This window comes from Hyperoodon ampullatus, assembly GCF_949752795.1.
Source record: "Hyperoodon ampullatus genome assembly, chromosome: 3".
Lineage (NCBI taxonomy): Eukaryota > Metazoa > Chordata > Mammalia > Artiodactyla > Ziphiidae > Hyperoodon > Hyperoodon ampullatus.
Window position 1 is genome coordinate 60399785 of NC_136916.1, and position 15406 is coordinate 60415190.

Below are 15406 nucleotides of genomic sequence, written 5' to 3' on the forward strand. Positions count from 1 at the left end.
TAAAAAGCTTGGCTGCAATGATTCATTTGTTTAGTTTATTTGCTAACAGTCAAATTAGTCATTTTCAATCTGAATTGTAAATAAAATATTAATAAAATAACAAAACATATAAACTTTCCTTATTGAGATGTAGTTAATAAAAATGGTTGGTTATAATATTTACTATAAACATGTCCAATTTCATTATTTTCTTGCTATCTATATTCTTACAGTTTAAAATGTTATTGCACTTTTGTCTAAAACCTTAAAGACCTGTCTTCTAAAATCAATTTTCTAATGCTAATTTTGCAAAAAAACTGCATTTCACATTATTAATCTCATTAGTGCAATTTTCCTATAAATAAGTACAAAACATTTGGAGGATGCATATATAATGAGTGCTTTGTTACTACAGTAGGAAATGTCAGAGTAATTACTAAAAAAAGTCTAACATTTTTGACACTTTGAAACATCTAGTATACCATTTATCATAGTTCTCTTCATACTGTAAAAAGAAAAGTCATTACAAGTGAAAATTAAGATACCGTTGCGGAGATATGAGGAAATTTTATTATAAATTCCTGATATATTCCACCCTTGCCTGTTCTTAGTCTAAATGTAATTTAGCACTGCAAACCATTTGTGAAAAGAAATTTATTTTAAAAGGCATAAAACTTACTAGTGTAAAAAGAAAAAAAATCTGTACCTCCAAAAGAAGTCAAAAGCACTCATTAGGTTACTTCAATAAAAATGGAACTTGGCCAGCCAAGTTACTATGCATTCCTTGAAACTGCCTTAGGTCTCATGGCTTGACTGAACATCTGAATGATCTCTTGATCCACTTAAAAGTGGCTACCAACCCAATTAATTTCTCTGGAAGAAAACTTTAATAATTATTTCAGCCTAATCCCTCTTCAAATGGACCCACTCAGATGACTCATGTTTTATTAAGTACTCAATCAATTAAAAATAAGTAGCCAATCCAAGGCAAAGTGTTACATTGTTTGTCTAATTGTAAAATTAACATATAAAGAATATAAGCTTTGAACTGATATTGAAAAACTCAGTAACATATTTGTCTAATTTAAAAACCTACAGATGGATCAAAATATACTTTATTTTAATTATACTAGCACAGTGAGGCCCAGAAAGGCCATGGAGTTGCACACAGAATGCTCAGCACCAGCAGGGAAAGCCACCATCGGCTGGTGGATGCTGATGCTAGCACACAAGCCCTTGCCGCATCTGTATGATCTGGAGTAAGGCCGCCTGCACATCTTCATCCATGTGACCCTTGGGAGAAAGAAGAAAGGGGAGATATATTTTATGTCATCTTCATTTACACACAAATTCTAAAGACAGGGGCTTTATAATAGAACCTCGTTGGTTGTGATTCACCAAATGCTAAATCCTCACCATTGTGGTGATATGCTAAAGGTTTTATTGGAAAACAGAGTAGAGCTCTATCATAGAAATAAAGAAAATCAATTTAAAAGTAGTGCACACCAGTTGCTCTTAACATCTATTATCAGAGAAGAGATGGACGAACCTCTTTCTTCTTTTTACATAATGGCTCAGATGATAGGGGTAGCATAAGTTACAGATGAGCAAAGTAAACTACAAGGAAATTTTTTTTTGCCTCTGCTGAGTTGTTTTTTTTTTTAATTAGAAAAGTAACTAATGAAAAATCCCCATATTTATCTTTTTTACATAAATAGGATCATATATATTATTTTGCAACTTGCCTTTTCACCTAGTTATTGCCTTAATTATTTTATTGATTGATTGGCCACACTGTGCGGCTTGTGGGATCCTAGTTCCCCAACCAGGGATTGAACCCAGGTCCACGGCAGTGAAAGCTTGAGTCTTAACCACTGGACAGCCAGGGAATTCCCTGCCTTAATTATTTTAAATTACTGTGTAATATTCCACTGTATGGATGTATCATAATTTCTTTATTCATTCCCCCAATGATGGGCACTTATGGGGTTTCCAATCTTTATGGGCAGATTCCTAGGGAAGAAATTGCTAGGTCAAAAAAGCAGGCTCAATTTTTAAATTTTGCTAAGTACTACAAATATCCCGCTATAGAGATAATAACAATTTACACTCCCACCAGCAAGGTATAAATGCCCATTTCCCACAATGCCCTGGCCAATGCTACAGACTATTATCTTGTTTAAAATTTGCCCATCCCAGAATTGAAAAATGGTACCTCCTTGTTTATTTGCATTTCCCCCTTTACTGGTTAGGTTGAGACCTCTTTACGTGAATGTTATCCGCTTAAATTTAGAAAGAGACACTTTAAAGTTAAAAAGATGGCAAGAGGTTGATTAAATGCAAGTCAGTATGGTGGGCTTAAAACACTCCCCCTTCCCCTTTTTCTTTACTTGAGCACTTGAATGGGTTTCAGCATAACACTTCCTATTAATATAAAAAGTTTTGCTTCCAAAATCTGTTTCTATAACAGCAGGATGTTTAAATTCCAAACATTAGCCATAGTTGACTAAACTGAATTTCTTAGTTAACTTTATGATGCCAGAAGGCAAGACTATTTCAGATGCCAATTGCTTTTGTTATGTTTCATTAGGAGTCAGTGGAAAATAATTTTGAATTTCAGAAGCATACATGAAAAAAAGTTGAAAGGCTTGTCACTTTGCGGTCTTTCAGCACGAGTATGCTGTTCCCCCCTTGGCCAGTATCAGAGCCAAGTGAGTTCCTCACCCTCACTAACACAGATCTTCTACACTTTTCTACTGTTTTCCCTCCAAAGAACTCCCCATCCTGCTGCCCGTCAATAGTCTCGAATAATTGCAATAATAATATACTTTCAAACCGCAGCTTATTGTCTATCTACTAAAAAGAAAGTAGCCAAAGATGCTTTATCATATCATTCATTCTTTTACATTGGTTTCCCCCTCATCTCCCATAGAGAAGGCAGGCTTTTTTATTTCAAGAATTTGATATCGCAAAATCTTTTCCTTTTTATTATTTAACCTAGTTTTTTCTTTTTTTTTTTAATGATATTCTCTGAAGCTTTCTCTCAACACCTTCTTTTTTTTCAGTGTGGACACTTCAAATCCTAAACAATTTCTATTACACCTCACCTGCCATTCTAACATTGCCTCGACTGTCTTCCCCCCAGAATCCGAGAATTTTGGAGATGCTGATCACAGGGTTTCTACAGAGCATTAAGTATAAAATCCTTCATATGTTAAACATGTTTCTTAGTGTGATTTTTTTAAAATAGCTTTCTCATTACACCCCCCAAAGAAGGCAATTCGTAGTCTTCTGCTTCACTGAGATTAAGGCTCAACAAATAAATATTATTGATATTCTAACAGAACCACTTTTTTCTTAAATTATTAAAATTCTGTGCACATTTTACTTGTCATTTTTGCACTTTTTTGGTATTCTCTACCTTTCACAGACACTCCTGAGCTACCAAGAAACAGTGAAGTCCTTCCCACTCTCCTCTTTTAGCTAACAGACATGTGTGGATGTCAAGGCATTATCACCAGCTAGCAATACCATTAACGTGTGCTGCCATCACATGTTGCCAAACTGTCTATAAAATGAATGACAAGCAGATGGAGACAACACTAAATTTAAGATGCTGTGTTGCCATACAGCTTTGTAACTTTCTCTGGGAGATAATGCAAGCCATGATTAAAAGAAACAATTTTAAAATAAGCATATGGGGGTTCAACTACTTTAAACATCAATGACTTTCACATAAATTTACTGGAAAATAAAAAATTATTTTCTCTGAAACAATATCCTAGCCAAAGGAGTAGTTCTTCTTTACCTGTGCAGCACTAAGAAGGTGTGTCCGATAAATTGCAATTACTTCTTGGTGCTGTCTGTCAGCATCCTACAAGTGTGGAAAGATGGACAGATCAGAATATCAGCATTCACGTTTTCAAACACATGGAGGCTTGTGACAATGCTGTCCTCAGGCTTGATGCTTCTACACGGTAGTAGTCTTTTTTTTTTTTTGCGGTACGCGGGCCTCTCACTGTTGTGGCCTCTCCCATTGCAGAGCACAGGCTCTGGACGCGCAGGCTCAGCGGCCATGGCTCATGGGCCTAGCTGCTCCGTGGCATGTGGGATCTTCCTGGACCGGGGCACGAACCCGTGTCCCCTGCAACGGCAGGTGGACTCTCAACCACTGCGCCACCAGGGAAGCCCTACACAGTAGTATTATTAAAGTGCTCCTGCTACTTCTTATAACAAACCACCTTGGACCCACCAGATGCAAAATTCCATTGCATAATAATAGTATACACTTTTCTAAAGAATGTGTGGGAACATTCACAGTGAAAGCAATGCACTTACCCTAGGTAACATGAAATTATTGCCTGAGTTCATATCTAATGCTATGAAATTACCCAGACACTTATCAACTAATGCTTTGGATTATTGCAAAAACTTCCCATCTCATCCCCTGTCTCTAGACTTTATTCCTTTTCATGCTTCCAAGACTGAGGTAGCTCTTTCCTCACATCACTTTTGACTCAAAAACCTTGGGTGACACCTCATTAGATATAAGAGAGAAATCAAACTCATCAGCTTGATTCTCAACAGTCTCTACAACTTGACCTCAAATACAGCTCCCATGCCTAGCCAGGCTGAGCAGCCTTTTACTACCCCTGGGGCATGCATGCCACTTGATTCCACCTCCATGCCTTCCTTCACACTATTTCCTTTTCCAGGGAGAGTCTCTATTTTCCTTCCACCTACCCGAATACCATCTATCTGCAAGTTCCGGCCATGTACTCCACTCCCTTCTTCTTTGAAACCAGCTCCCACCACATCAGTCATCTTTCCTTCCTGGGAATTCATATCACTTAGAATCTGGGACCATAGTCTTAGTTCTATATTTGATATTTTTTGTCTCATTATTTTACTTTTCATGGATCTATATTTTGCCTAACTACCCAAAACTCCTTGGGGACAGGAACTGTATACTCTCTTTATCCCTTACAGTACTCAGCATAGTGCCATGAACACAAAAAACATATTTCTGAATACTGAAGAGACTACCATATCCTTTTGATAAGATCCAAATCAGTAATACATCATCATTAATCTGTAGGGCAATGGTGTCATAAAATGAACACTTTAAAAAATAACTTTCTTCTATTCAAAAACAACTCATGACAAATTCCTATAGAATAGGAAAATATTACCCAACAATTTACATTTGATTGGGCTATGTTTTACTTAGCCCCATAGCTCATCCAATTAAAAAGGAAACAAACAAACAATCAGTTCATATTATCCTATTTTTATGGATGAAGAAGCCAAGGGTTAAGGGGAATGTTCCATGTCACTCTCTTTTAAGTGGCAAGGCTTAGAACTGAGATCCCAACTTCAGCTTCTTAATCCAGATGCTTTCTTTTAATATATAAAGGAGATACATATCCATATAGGTATCTATATGAATATACACAGATGTTTTCTTTTAATATGTAAGGATATAATGTATAAAACCATAGGAATGCCTACCTTCATTCATAAGGATAAAAGACTATTAAAAAAACTTCCTTCAGTTTAGTGGACCAATATTTTAGAGAGTGTGCTACAGCTGGAAAGCTATCAGATTTGGAGTCAGCAAGTCCCAGGATTAAATCCTAGCTGTATGACCCCAGGCATATTTTCATCTTTGTTTCCTTAAGAATTAAATAGGGGGGATAAAACCTTGTAGGATTGTGAAGAAGATCAAGTTTAAAGATCAAGTATGTAAAATGTTTAGTGTAGTGCCTGGTATACAGTAAGCACACAAAAAATGATATTATATCATTAGTATAAGTAACTTTTAGCAAAAATGATTACATTCTTGGATCTGAACATAGCCAAAGATCAATCTGGTTTCTAAATGAGATTTTACCAACAAACAAACGAGACCCTGCACAGATCAGCACGAAGCCCTGCAGGCCCTGGTTACTCACCACCAGCTGCTGCTGCAGGGACTTGACCTGGTGCTGCAGACTGCCAATCAGCTGACTCTGCCTCTTACTGGGACTCCCGCTCGTGCAGGTAAGCTGGGAAAGGCCACTGAGTGCTTGTTTTAGTCTTTCCACATCGCTGAGCAGTTCAGTTATCTTATAAAAAACAAAGGAGTTGTGGGAGAAACATGTATTAGTCACTTATTCACTTACAATGAACATCTTTACACAGAACTCATTCCTTGAGACACAAAATTTATCCTTATATACCAGAAAGTTGAGGAATGAACGCTGTCAAGATTGTTATCAACAGTATGTGCAATATATAATTTCCTCTCAGCAAGGGGAAAACCTTTCATAGTTAAGAAAATTAAATGAAATCATAAACACATGTTTGGTATGTAGTATATGCTTAATAAATAGCGACAATTGTAAGTAGATATTGATAACTTGCTATAATAATTATACATTATATTCGTAACTGACTTCCAAACAAGCTGAGATCACTAAAATTCTGGGTCATATGAGCAGACATGTCAGAAAGTCAGTGCTTGTACCTGTCCACTGAGGAGAGCTGGGGCTGTGTCTGCTTTCACTTGTCACTATATCCCCAGCATTAAGCATAGTACTTTGCAGGTAGAAGGCACTTAATAATTATTTGTTGAATGGGTAAAACTGAACTCAATCTCCCTGATTTCTCATCTTCATAGTACATACTTCATTCAACTACCAGTTTTGAAAATATTATTGAGCACCTATTCTGTAAACTGTACCATGAGAATGAATGCTAAGATGGAAACATAAGTTATGAACCTCCTCTTAAAAACTAGTTGGGGCTTCCCTGATGGCGCAGTGGTTAAGAATCCGCCTGCCAATGCAGGGGACACGGGTTCGAGCCCTGGTCCGGGAAGATCCCACATGCTGCGGAGCAACTAAGCCCGTGTGCCACAACTCCTGAGCCTGCGCTCTAGAGCCCGCGAGCCACAACTACTGAGCCTGCGTGCCACAACTACTGAAGCCCACGTGCCTAGAGCCCGTGCTCTGCAACAAGAGAAGCCACCGCAATGAGAAGCCCACGCACCACAAGAAGAGTAGTCCCTGCTCGCTGCAACTAGAGAAAGCCCGCACGCAGCAACGAAGACCCAACGCAGCCAAAGATAAATAATTAAAATAAAAATTAAAAAAAAAAAAAAACTAGTTGGAAAGGGCTTCCCTGGTGGTGCTGTGGTTGAGAGTCCGCCTGCCGATGCAGGGGACACGGGTTCGTGTCCCGGTCCGGGAAGATCCCACATGCCGCGGAGCAGCTGGGCCCATGAGCCATGGCCGCTGAGCCTGTGCATCCGGAGCCTGTGCTCCACAATGGGAGAGGCCACAACAGTGAGAGGCCCGTGTACCGCAAAAAAAAAAAAAAAAAAAAAAAAAAAAAAAACTAGTTGGAAAGACTAACCACATCATTCTTTTTTTTTTTTTTTAAATATTTATTTATTTATTTGGCAGTGCTGGGTCTTAGTTGCGGCACACAGGTGGGATCTTTAGTTGCGGCATGTGGGATTAGTTGCGGCATGTGGGATCTAGTTCCCTGATAAGGGATTGAACCCGGGCCCCTTGCATTGGGAGCGTGGAGTGTTAACCACTGGACCACCAGGGAAGTCCCAACCACATCATTCTGACACGGTAATATATATGTTGTAAATGGATGGCAAAACCAAAATACAACATGCATTTTGGAAGAGGAACAGTTCACTGTAGGATAGATTGGCCAATGAAGGCTTTAGGAAGGTGGGTTAAGTGATGAAGTGGGCATTAAGGAATGTAGAGGATTTAAGTAGGTAGAAAGGAGGGGCAAGATATTCTGTCTGTAGGAAGATACGGGGAAAGAATGTACAATGAGTTGGAGGGCTCAATTTACTGATATGGGTGAGTGCCAAGATCAAGTCTGGTGAGCTCTGCAGCATCCTTAGTTTCTCATAGCCCAGAAACACAGTATTTTTTCTCCTCTCCCTCACCATTCTTTAGGTACCTTAAAACCCACTGGGTTTTGACCATTCATTTTTGAGGCAAGTGAATCTTGAGTTTCCCCATCTTACCTCAATTCTTGGCTGTACCAGCTGAGGAAACAAAAGGAAAACTGCTTTTGATTTTTGTTTGTGTGACTTTACCTTTTTCTCAACTCCAATCTTTTTTTTTTTTTTTGCGTACTTGTAGTCAAACTAAAAAGGTGGCATTTAATGGTCACTTTGTTAATGCTTTTGTAAATTTGTCTTGTGGAGTGCTAAGGTAAAGAGTCCTATTCTACTCTGGCAGTTCTGCTCTGGGGTTTCCAATACCAAGCCATGCTTACCTAAAGTATTATTATTACCTTATTATCTTTAGCTTCGATTTGTTTGGCAGATTCCTGTATTCTTCTCTGTAACTCTGTGATTGTTGTTAAGGACTTATCACATCGTTCCTGCTGATCCTTGATTTCTTGCTCAATGCTGAAATGTTGCAATTCCTTCTCATCTTTTGAAGACAGTTCCTTCTTTTTGGCATGCAAAACCTCCTCACATACTTCCTCATACTTCCTGTTCAGATTGGCCAATTTTTCATTTAAGTTGGAAATCTGTGTCTCCAAATCACTTTTCGTTGCTTTATATTTAGACAAATCAACCACCTCCCTAGTCTCTAATTTTTTTAATGCTTGTTTAGTATTCTGAATCTCAGACTGGAGTTTGGAGACCTCTTTGGTCTTGTTTTGGCTTTCTTCTTCCTTTTCTCTCAAGCTAGCTTTTATGATTCCAACTTCTTTCTCAAATGCTTCCTTAATCTGCAAATGCTCTGCCAGGGGCACAGAGGAGTTCTTTTGATTCTCCAGCATCTGCCGCAGTTGGGTCACTGTCTGCTCCTCTTTCTCATAACACCTTTGCTTACTCTTCAGTTCTTCCTTAAGCATCTCAATTGTGCCATTAAGAGACTTTTTCAGGGCCTCAACCTGTTCCAGTGGAACATGCTGTTTCTGCAAAAGAGTTTGTGCTGCAAGGATCTCAGAAGTCTGCTTGGCATTTTCCTCCACCAGCTTCTCTTTCTCGTTCTTTACCTCTGTGTATTTCTGCAACAGGTCTTTTAACTGTCTGTTCAGCTCTTCTGTTTTTCTGCTTAGTGCTCTTTCCATTTCATGAGAATTCTCAACAAGAACATTTTTATCCTTTAGATCCTTCTGAAGAGTGAGGATCTCCTTCTTTAACCTGTCATTTTCTTGCTTGCACTTCTTGGCCTCTTCTTCGCTGATGTGATACTTCTGTGTCTGCTCGGATAACTGTTCTTTTAGTTCTTTCTCGGTAGCTTTAAATTTTCTCTCACACTCTTCAAAGCTGATAATTGGAGCATATTTTAGCTTGATGCATTCTTGTATTGTGTCAAGTTCCCTTTTCTGGGCCTCGATCTCGGCATGCAGTGTTACAATCTCCTCCTGGCCTTTTTTGTAGTTAGCCAGTATTTCGGCACTGTTGTCCTGGACCTTCTTCATGCTCTTCCTTACAGCACTCATCTTTTCCTCATGCTCTCTTAGGCTTATGTACTCAGCTTTTATTTGGTTCTGAGTGTTCTCCAGGTTTCTTTTTAATATTTCATTCTCATCTTTTATTTTCACAAATTCTTGATTTGTATCTTCACACTTCTTCTTCATGTCTACTAATTCTCTGCTGGTTTTATCCAATGTGCTACTCAAAGCAGTTTTAATCTCTTCGTGGGTTTTCACTGGCACATACTGATTACTCATTATCTTTTTCAAGTCAGTGTTTTCAGATGTGAGCGAATATATTTTCTCTTGGTCGTCACCACATTTTTTATTAAGTTCAGATAGCTGCTTCTTAAGTTCAACGATATTGGATTTCAGAGCCATTATCTCTTTTTCGTGTTTCTCTGGAGGTATGAACACAGTTTCCAGGCGGCTAACGTTCTTACTTAAACTGGCATTTTCCATCAGCAATTTCTCCATTTCCAACTTCTTTTCTGTATATTTGTGTGTCACATCTGAAAGCTTTTTATTCAAATCAACAACAATTACATCACGTGACTTTTTCATTTCTTCACTTACTTTTAAAGGGACGTAATGATTTTTCATTTCAGTTGTTAAGTTATGTACTTGTTGGTTGAGGAGCTTATTATCCAGATAGACCTTTTCGATTTCCTTTTGTAATGTCTGATTTTTCGATGTTAACTCACTGATTCTCTTCCCAAGTTCTCCTGACTTTTGCTCTAATCTGCTCTTGAGCTGCTCATGTTCTTCTGGTTTGACCTGCTGAGCCAGTTTGGCCTTCAAATTCTCAAGTTCTCTCTTTAACGGTCTAATTTCGCTAAGTGATCTTTCATATTCTCTTTCCATCTCTATTAATTTTTTTGCCTTCTCGTTTACTTCATTTGACAACAAGCTCTTCATGTTTTCAAATTTCTCGGCCGGAATGGAAAGGGCCAGCTTGGATGACAAGTCCTTTAACTGGCCTTCCATCTCGGTGACCTTTCTCCCTCTCTTCTCTTGCTCCAGTTCACACATGCTCAATTCCTTCTGCAGTCGCATATTCTCTTCCATTAGCTTGCCTTCATCCCTCTTAAACTCTTCGACTAACATCTCATTTTGTTTGATTTGGTTTCTTAATTTCCCCACTTCTGCAGACGCACCTTCATATTTCACTTTCATGTCTTTCAACTGATCCTTCAGTTCCTCTGTCAGTCTGTGGTTCCCAGTAGCTGCGTCGCTTGTTAGGTGTTCTTTCAGGGCAAGAAAATGTGTCTGCATTTGTTTCACTTTACCTTCTGACTCATACATTCTCTTCTGAACATCTTTCAAGGCGTCTTCTAGTTGCTTTATCTGCTCATCTGAATCCTCTTTGACCCTTTCACATTCCAATGCTAAGGCTTTGCACTCTGCCACCTTGTGAGCCAGTTCATTTTGGAGCTTGAGTCTGTCTTGTTTTGCAGAATCACAGAAAGTTCTCATTGCTTCTAATTCTTTCTTTAAAATTTCATTTTCTGAATATGAGGTTTGATTAGGTAAGGCCAGCTCTAGTGGTCTTAACATAGATCTGCTTTGCATATGGGCTGGCATACCTGTGGAAGTACACTGCAAAAATAATAATAATAAAATAAAACATCAATTCCAAAAGCCTAAAGAAGACACTTACTTATTTACCAAACTTATTTACCAAACTTATCATTGGTAATACCTACCCACACATGAATATCAACTTTATCAACATATATTTGCTATTTCTATGTTTTATGGCACATAATGTGCTTAGAACTTCAAATTCTGAAGAAAGTCATCAGAACCCTTGAGTAAAAACAAGGCTTTCACAATTTTAAATCTGCAAATAATTCCATAGAATATTATTTTCTAATAACATATATTGACTTCTAAGTTCCCTCAATGTTAACTCCAGTGTAATGTTGTTTAAATTATAAAAATACTACCAAAATAAACCTAGCTAGTATAAGAATTGTCAAGAGAATGATGTTAAGCAACTCACAAAATAGAAACACATTTTCTTCTCTCAAAAAGAAAGATAAATTAGAACTTAGCATACGATCTTACTACAAAATTGGATTGACATCTTGTTTCCTCTATTAAATGCTAACAACAAGAAGTACAATTTAAGTTCTCATTGAAATATTTCATAAGTATCAGAACATATAACCATGAAAGATTAACTATTTCTATTTTTCCCCATCCACCCTATTACAATAAGGGCTCTTTTAAAGTCATGTGCTATGAGTAAAAAAGCCATGTGCTATGAGTACAACCCACTATTTTAATAGGCAGGTTTTACTGTTGTTCATTTCAATCCACACTGCCTTCCCATGGATGAAGAAGAAAATTAACAACATGGAATAATTTCTCAGCCTCAGTCTGCTTCTAATTATCTTTCAACTTACCAGTTATCTACTACTATCATCTACCAACAAACTACTTACACAGCTTCACAATTTCCATACTTATTTTATTACAATCAAATATTTATCTTATGTTCTTAAATATTATTCAGTTGATTGACAACCAGTCTCTCAACTTAGAATCTTAGAAGTTTCCAGCTTAGAGTGACCTTAGACATCATATAGGCTAATTCACTCTTCTACAGAAGAAAGTATGTAAAAAAACCTTTAAAAGCCCAAATATTTATCAGTTCTGCAGTTCATAGAAGGTACTAAAAATGCAAACCTTGTATTTACTGGAAACTAAAAGTGAGGAGCAGTTAAACAAGTAAGAAAATCAGATAACACTCTGTATTGGAACCTTTATTTTGTGGTGAATTTCTAAAATATAGAATATATATTTGAATGCAAGGAACAATACATTTAAAAGTCAAGACAAATGCCTTTTGAATTATTCATACCTGTCTCCCCCTTTAATGGGCAAATATGAAGAGGTGACCAACTGCTGTTAAAGAATAGAGGGCTACTGTCAAAAACAATGAAATTGTAATTCAAATCTCTTATTTAAGTCACTGTCACCAAAAATACTCTAGAGGGCACTAGACACAGCAATATCTGCTTTTATTAAACTCAAGACCACAAGGCCAACTTTTCTTTGATAATGAAAACCTTATTCAATGTACATATAGATGATAAATATACAATGCTATTTTCCTCTTTTTAAAAAGGCACAATTAGTTTTATAAATATATTTTAAAATAAAATATTACCTGTGAGTCTGTCATGTACATTTGACCTTGTTTAAGAAGCATATCTTCTTTTCCTAGATAAGTCCAAATAAATGATATCTTAAATATCCATATCAAAGAAGACTAAGCATTAATTTGGTGTTATTATCTCCCTTATTATTCAAATAAAAAAGAAGCATGAGTTACAACATAAAATTATCTTTGTTCTAAAATATCCATATTTTCCCTTATTATTCCTATATATATAAGGAAAGTATGAATATTCTTTTGAGTAGATACTAAGTTGGTTTTTATATTTTATTTATTTATTTTTGGCTGTGTCGGGTCTTAGTTGCGGCACGCGGGCTCTTCACTGCGGCGCACGGGCTCCAGAGCATGTGGGCTCTGTAGTTTGCAGCACGCAAGCTCTCTAGTTGAGGCGTGTGGGCTCAGTAGTTGCAGTGCATGGACTTAGTTGCCCCATGGCGTGTGGGATCTTAGTTCCCCAACCAGGGATCAAACCCACATCTCCTGCATTGGAAGGTGGATTCTTAACCACTGGACCACCAGGGAAGTCCCACTAAGTTAGTTTTTTGAATTATGTAAAATTGTTAGACTAAATAAGTTAAATGATTATGAAATATGTATATTACAGTCAAAATAAAAATGGTATTCTTTGCAACTTATAGGATAAATATTATGATTGTACTTAGCTAACGGATAATTTAATACTCAACAGGAAGCAAAAAATTAGATTTTTCTAGAGAAATTGTTTAAAATTGGAGAATAAACAAAAGTGAAAATTATGTATAGTCTTAAAATAATATATATTTATGGAACATCTAATTTTAAAATGCTTACCTGCATTGAGACTATATCCAAAGATTTCTCCAAATCAGAAAACTATGTTTACGTCTCTTTCCATAAAAAGCAGGCGCCAAATATCACAAGATAAATGTCTAACATGCGACAAGGCAAATTTGGTAATGCGTACAATATACAATTTAAAAATCTAGGTCCTAAGGAAAATCAGAGCCTCAGTAATTACCAGATTTTACGTTAGAGACTACAGGAGTCATTTTAATCTCTTCCTAGTTCCATGTTGAGGTATAACACACAAGTAGTTGGATGAAGTTTTGCAGCAGGAATATCATATACAGTTAGACAAAATAAAGAGGCATAAACATTCTTTTTTTTTGCTTGAACTGTGTGAACTGTAATGATAATCTATACTTTTATACTTACTGTTACTGAAATGACTTCCCGATCCTAAATGATTGCTCTGAAATCAGAAGGATACATTAAAACATTTTAGGTGAATACTGCTTCATTTTGTTAAATTCTGTATCTATTTTAGCTCTAAATGATCCAGTCATTAAAACCACATTTTCAACATTCCTTGTTTCTCCTGGGTATTATTCTACTCGAACTCACAGAAAGGCAGAACACAGAGAGATCAGTTGGGAATAAACTACTTCACTCAGCATTTTAATAAAAGCAGCCAAGTATTTCAAGGAAAAACTTGACTGCTCAAAAGAAAAAGAAAAATAAACAAGCTCCAAATGAAATGAAACAACCTTGAATGCATACTCTCTGATGTTTCTTTACTTCAAAAGGAAGGAAATGCCACATTCGCCTCTATAAATCAATTTACTTTACCACCGTTGGGGAGCACGAACCCTACCTCATCGCCTGTGAAACATTAGCCTAACCCCCTCTTTCAGAATTTATGGAACACCAATTACCTTTGAAGGTAAAAGGAGACAGAGAGCAGGAAATGAAACTGAGGCAAAGAGCTACATATAGTTCCTAATAAATCCATCAATACATCAGTTAGGAAAAGGAGAATAATAGAGAAATTTTATTTTTTTTTATTTTATTTTTTTGCTTTATAACAAATTTAATCAGTTATACATATACATATGTTCCCATATCCCCTCCCTTTTGCGTCTCCCTCCCACCCTCCCTATCCCACCCCTCCAGGCGGTCACAAAGCACCGAGCTGATCTCCCTGTGCTATGCGGCTGCTTCCCACTAGCTATCTACCTTACGTTTGGTAGTGTATATATGTCCATGCCGCTCTTTCACTTTGTCACAGCTTACCCTTCCCCCTCCCCATATCCTCAAGTCCATTCTCTAGTAGGTCTGTGTCTTTATTCCTGTCTTACCCCTATGTTCTTCATGACATTTTTTTTTCTTAAATTCCATATATATGTGTCAGCATACAGTATTTGTCTTTCTCTTTCTGACTTACTTCACTCTGTATGACAGGCTCTAGGTCCATCCACCTCATTACAAATAGCTCAATTTCATTTCTTTTTATGGCTGAGTAATATTCCATTGTATATATGTGCCACATCTTCTTTACCCATTCATCCAATGATGGACAATTAGGTTGTTTCCATCTCCAGGCTATTGTAAATAGGGCTGCTATGAACATTTTGGTACATGTCTCTTTTTGAATTATGGTTTTCTCAGGGTATATGCCCAGTAGTGGGATTGCTGGGTCATATGGTAGTTCTATTTGTAGTTTTCTAAGGAACCTCCATACCGTTCTCCATAGTGGCTGTACCAATTCACATTCCCACCAGCAGTGCAAGAGTGTTCCCTTTTTTCCACACCCTCTCCAGCATTTATTGTTTCTAGATTTTTTGATGATGGCCATTCTGACTGGTGTGAGATGATATCTCATTGTAGTTTTGATTTGCATTTCTCTAATGAGTAAAGATGTTGAGCATCCTTTCATGTGTGTGTTGGCAGTCTGTATATCTTCTTGGGAGAAATGTCTATTTAGGTCTTCTGCCCATTTTGGGATTGGGTTGTTTGTTTTTTTGTTATTGA

General features: G+C 37.2%; 1 protein-coding gene across 2 annotated transcripts in view; it reads right to left on the reverse strand.

Moving 5' to 3' along the window:
- Positions 1–1076: 1076 nt before the first annotated feature.
- UACA (uveal autoantigen with coiled-coil domains and ankyrin repeats) overlaps positions 1077–15406 on the reverse strand; it is a gene marked incomplete at its 5' end in the record, with an annotated part of 81485 nt that continues 67155 nt past the window's right edge. For both annotated transcript variants that reach the window (XM_079701244.1, XM_079701245.1), the window contains 6 exons: positions 1077–1272; positions 3788–3853; positions 5934–6086; positions 8290–11028; positions 12608–12660; positions 13811–13847. In XM_079701244.1, coding sequence (XP_079557370.1) covers positions 1201–1272; positions 3788–3853; positions 5934–6086; positions 8290–11028; positions 12608–12660; positions 13811–13847 — 3120 coding nt within the window. In that variant the 3' untranslated portion in view covers positions 1077–1200. The remainder of the gene's footprint in view (positions 1273–3787; positions 3854–5933; positions 6087–8289; positions 11029–12607; positions 12661–13810; positions 13848–15406) is intronic.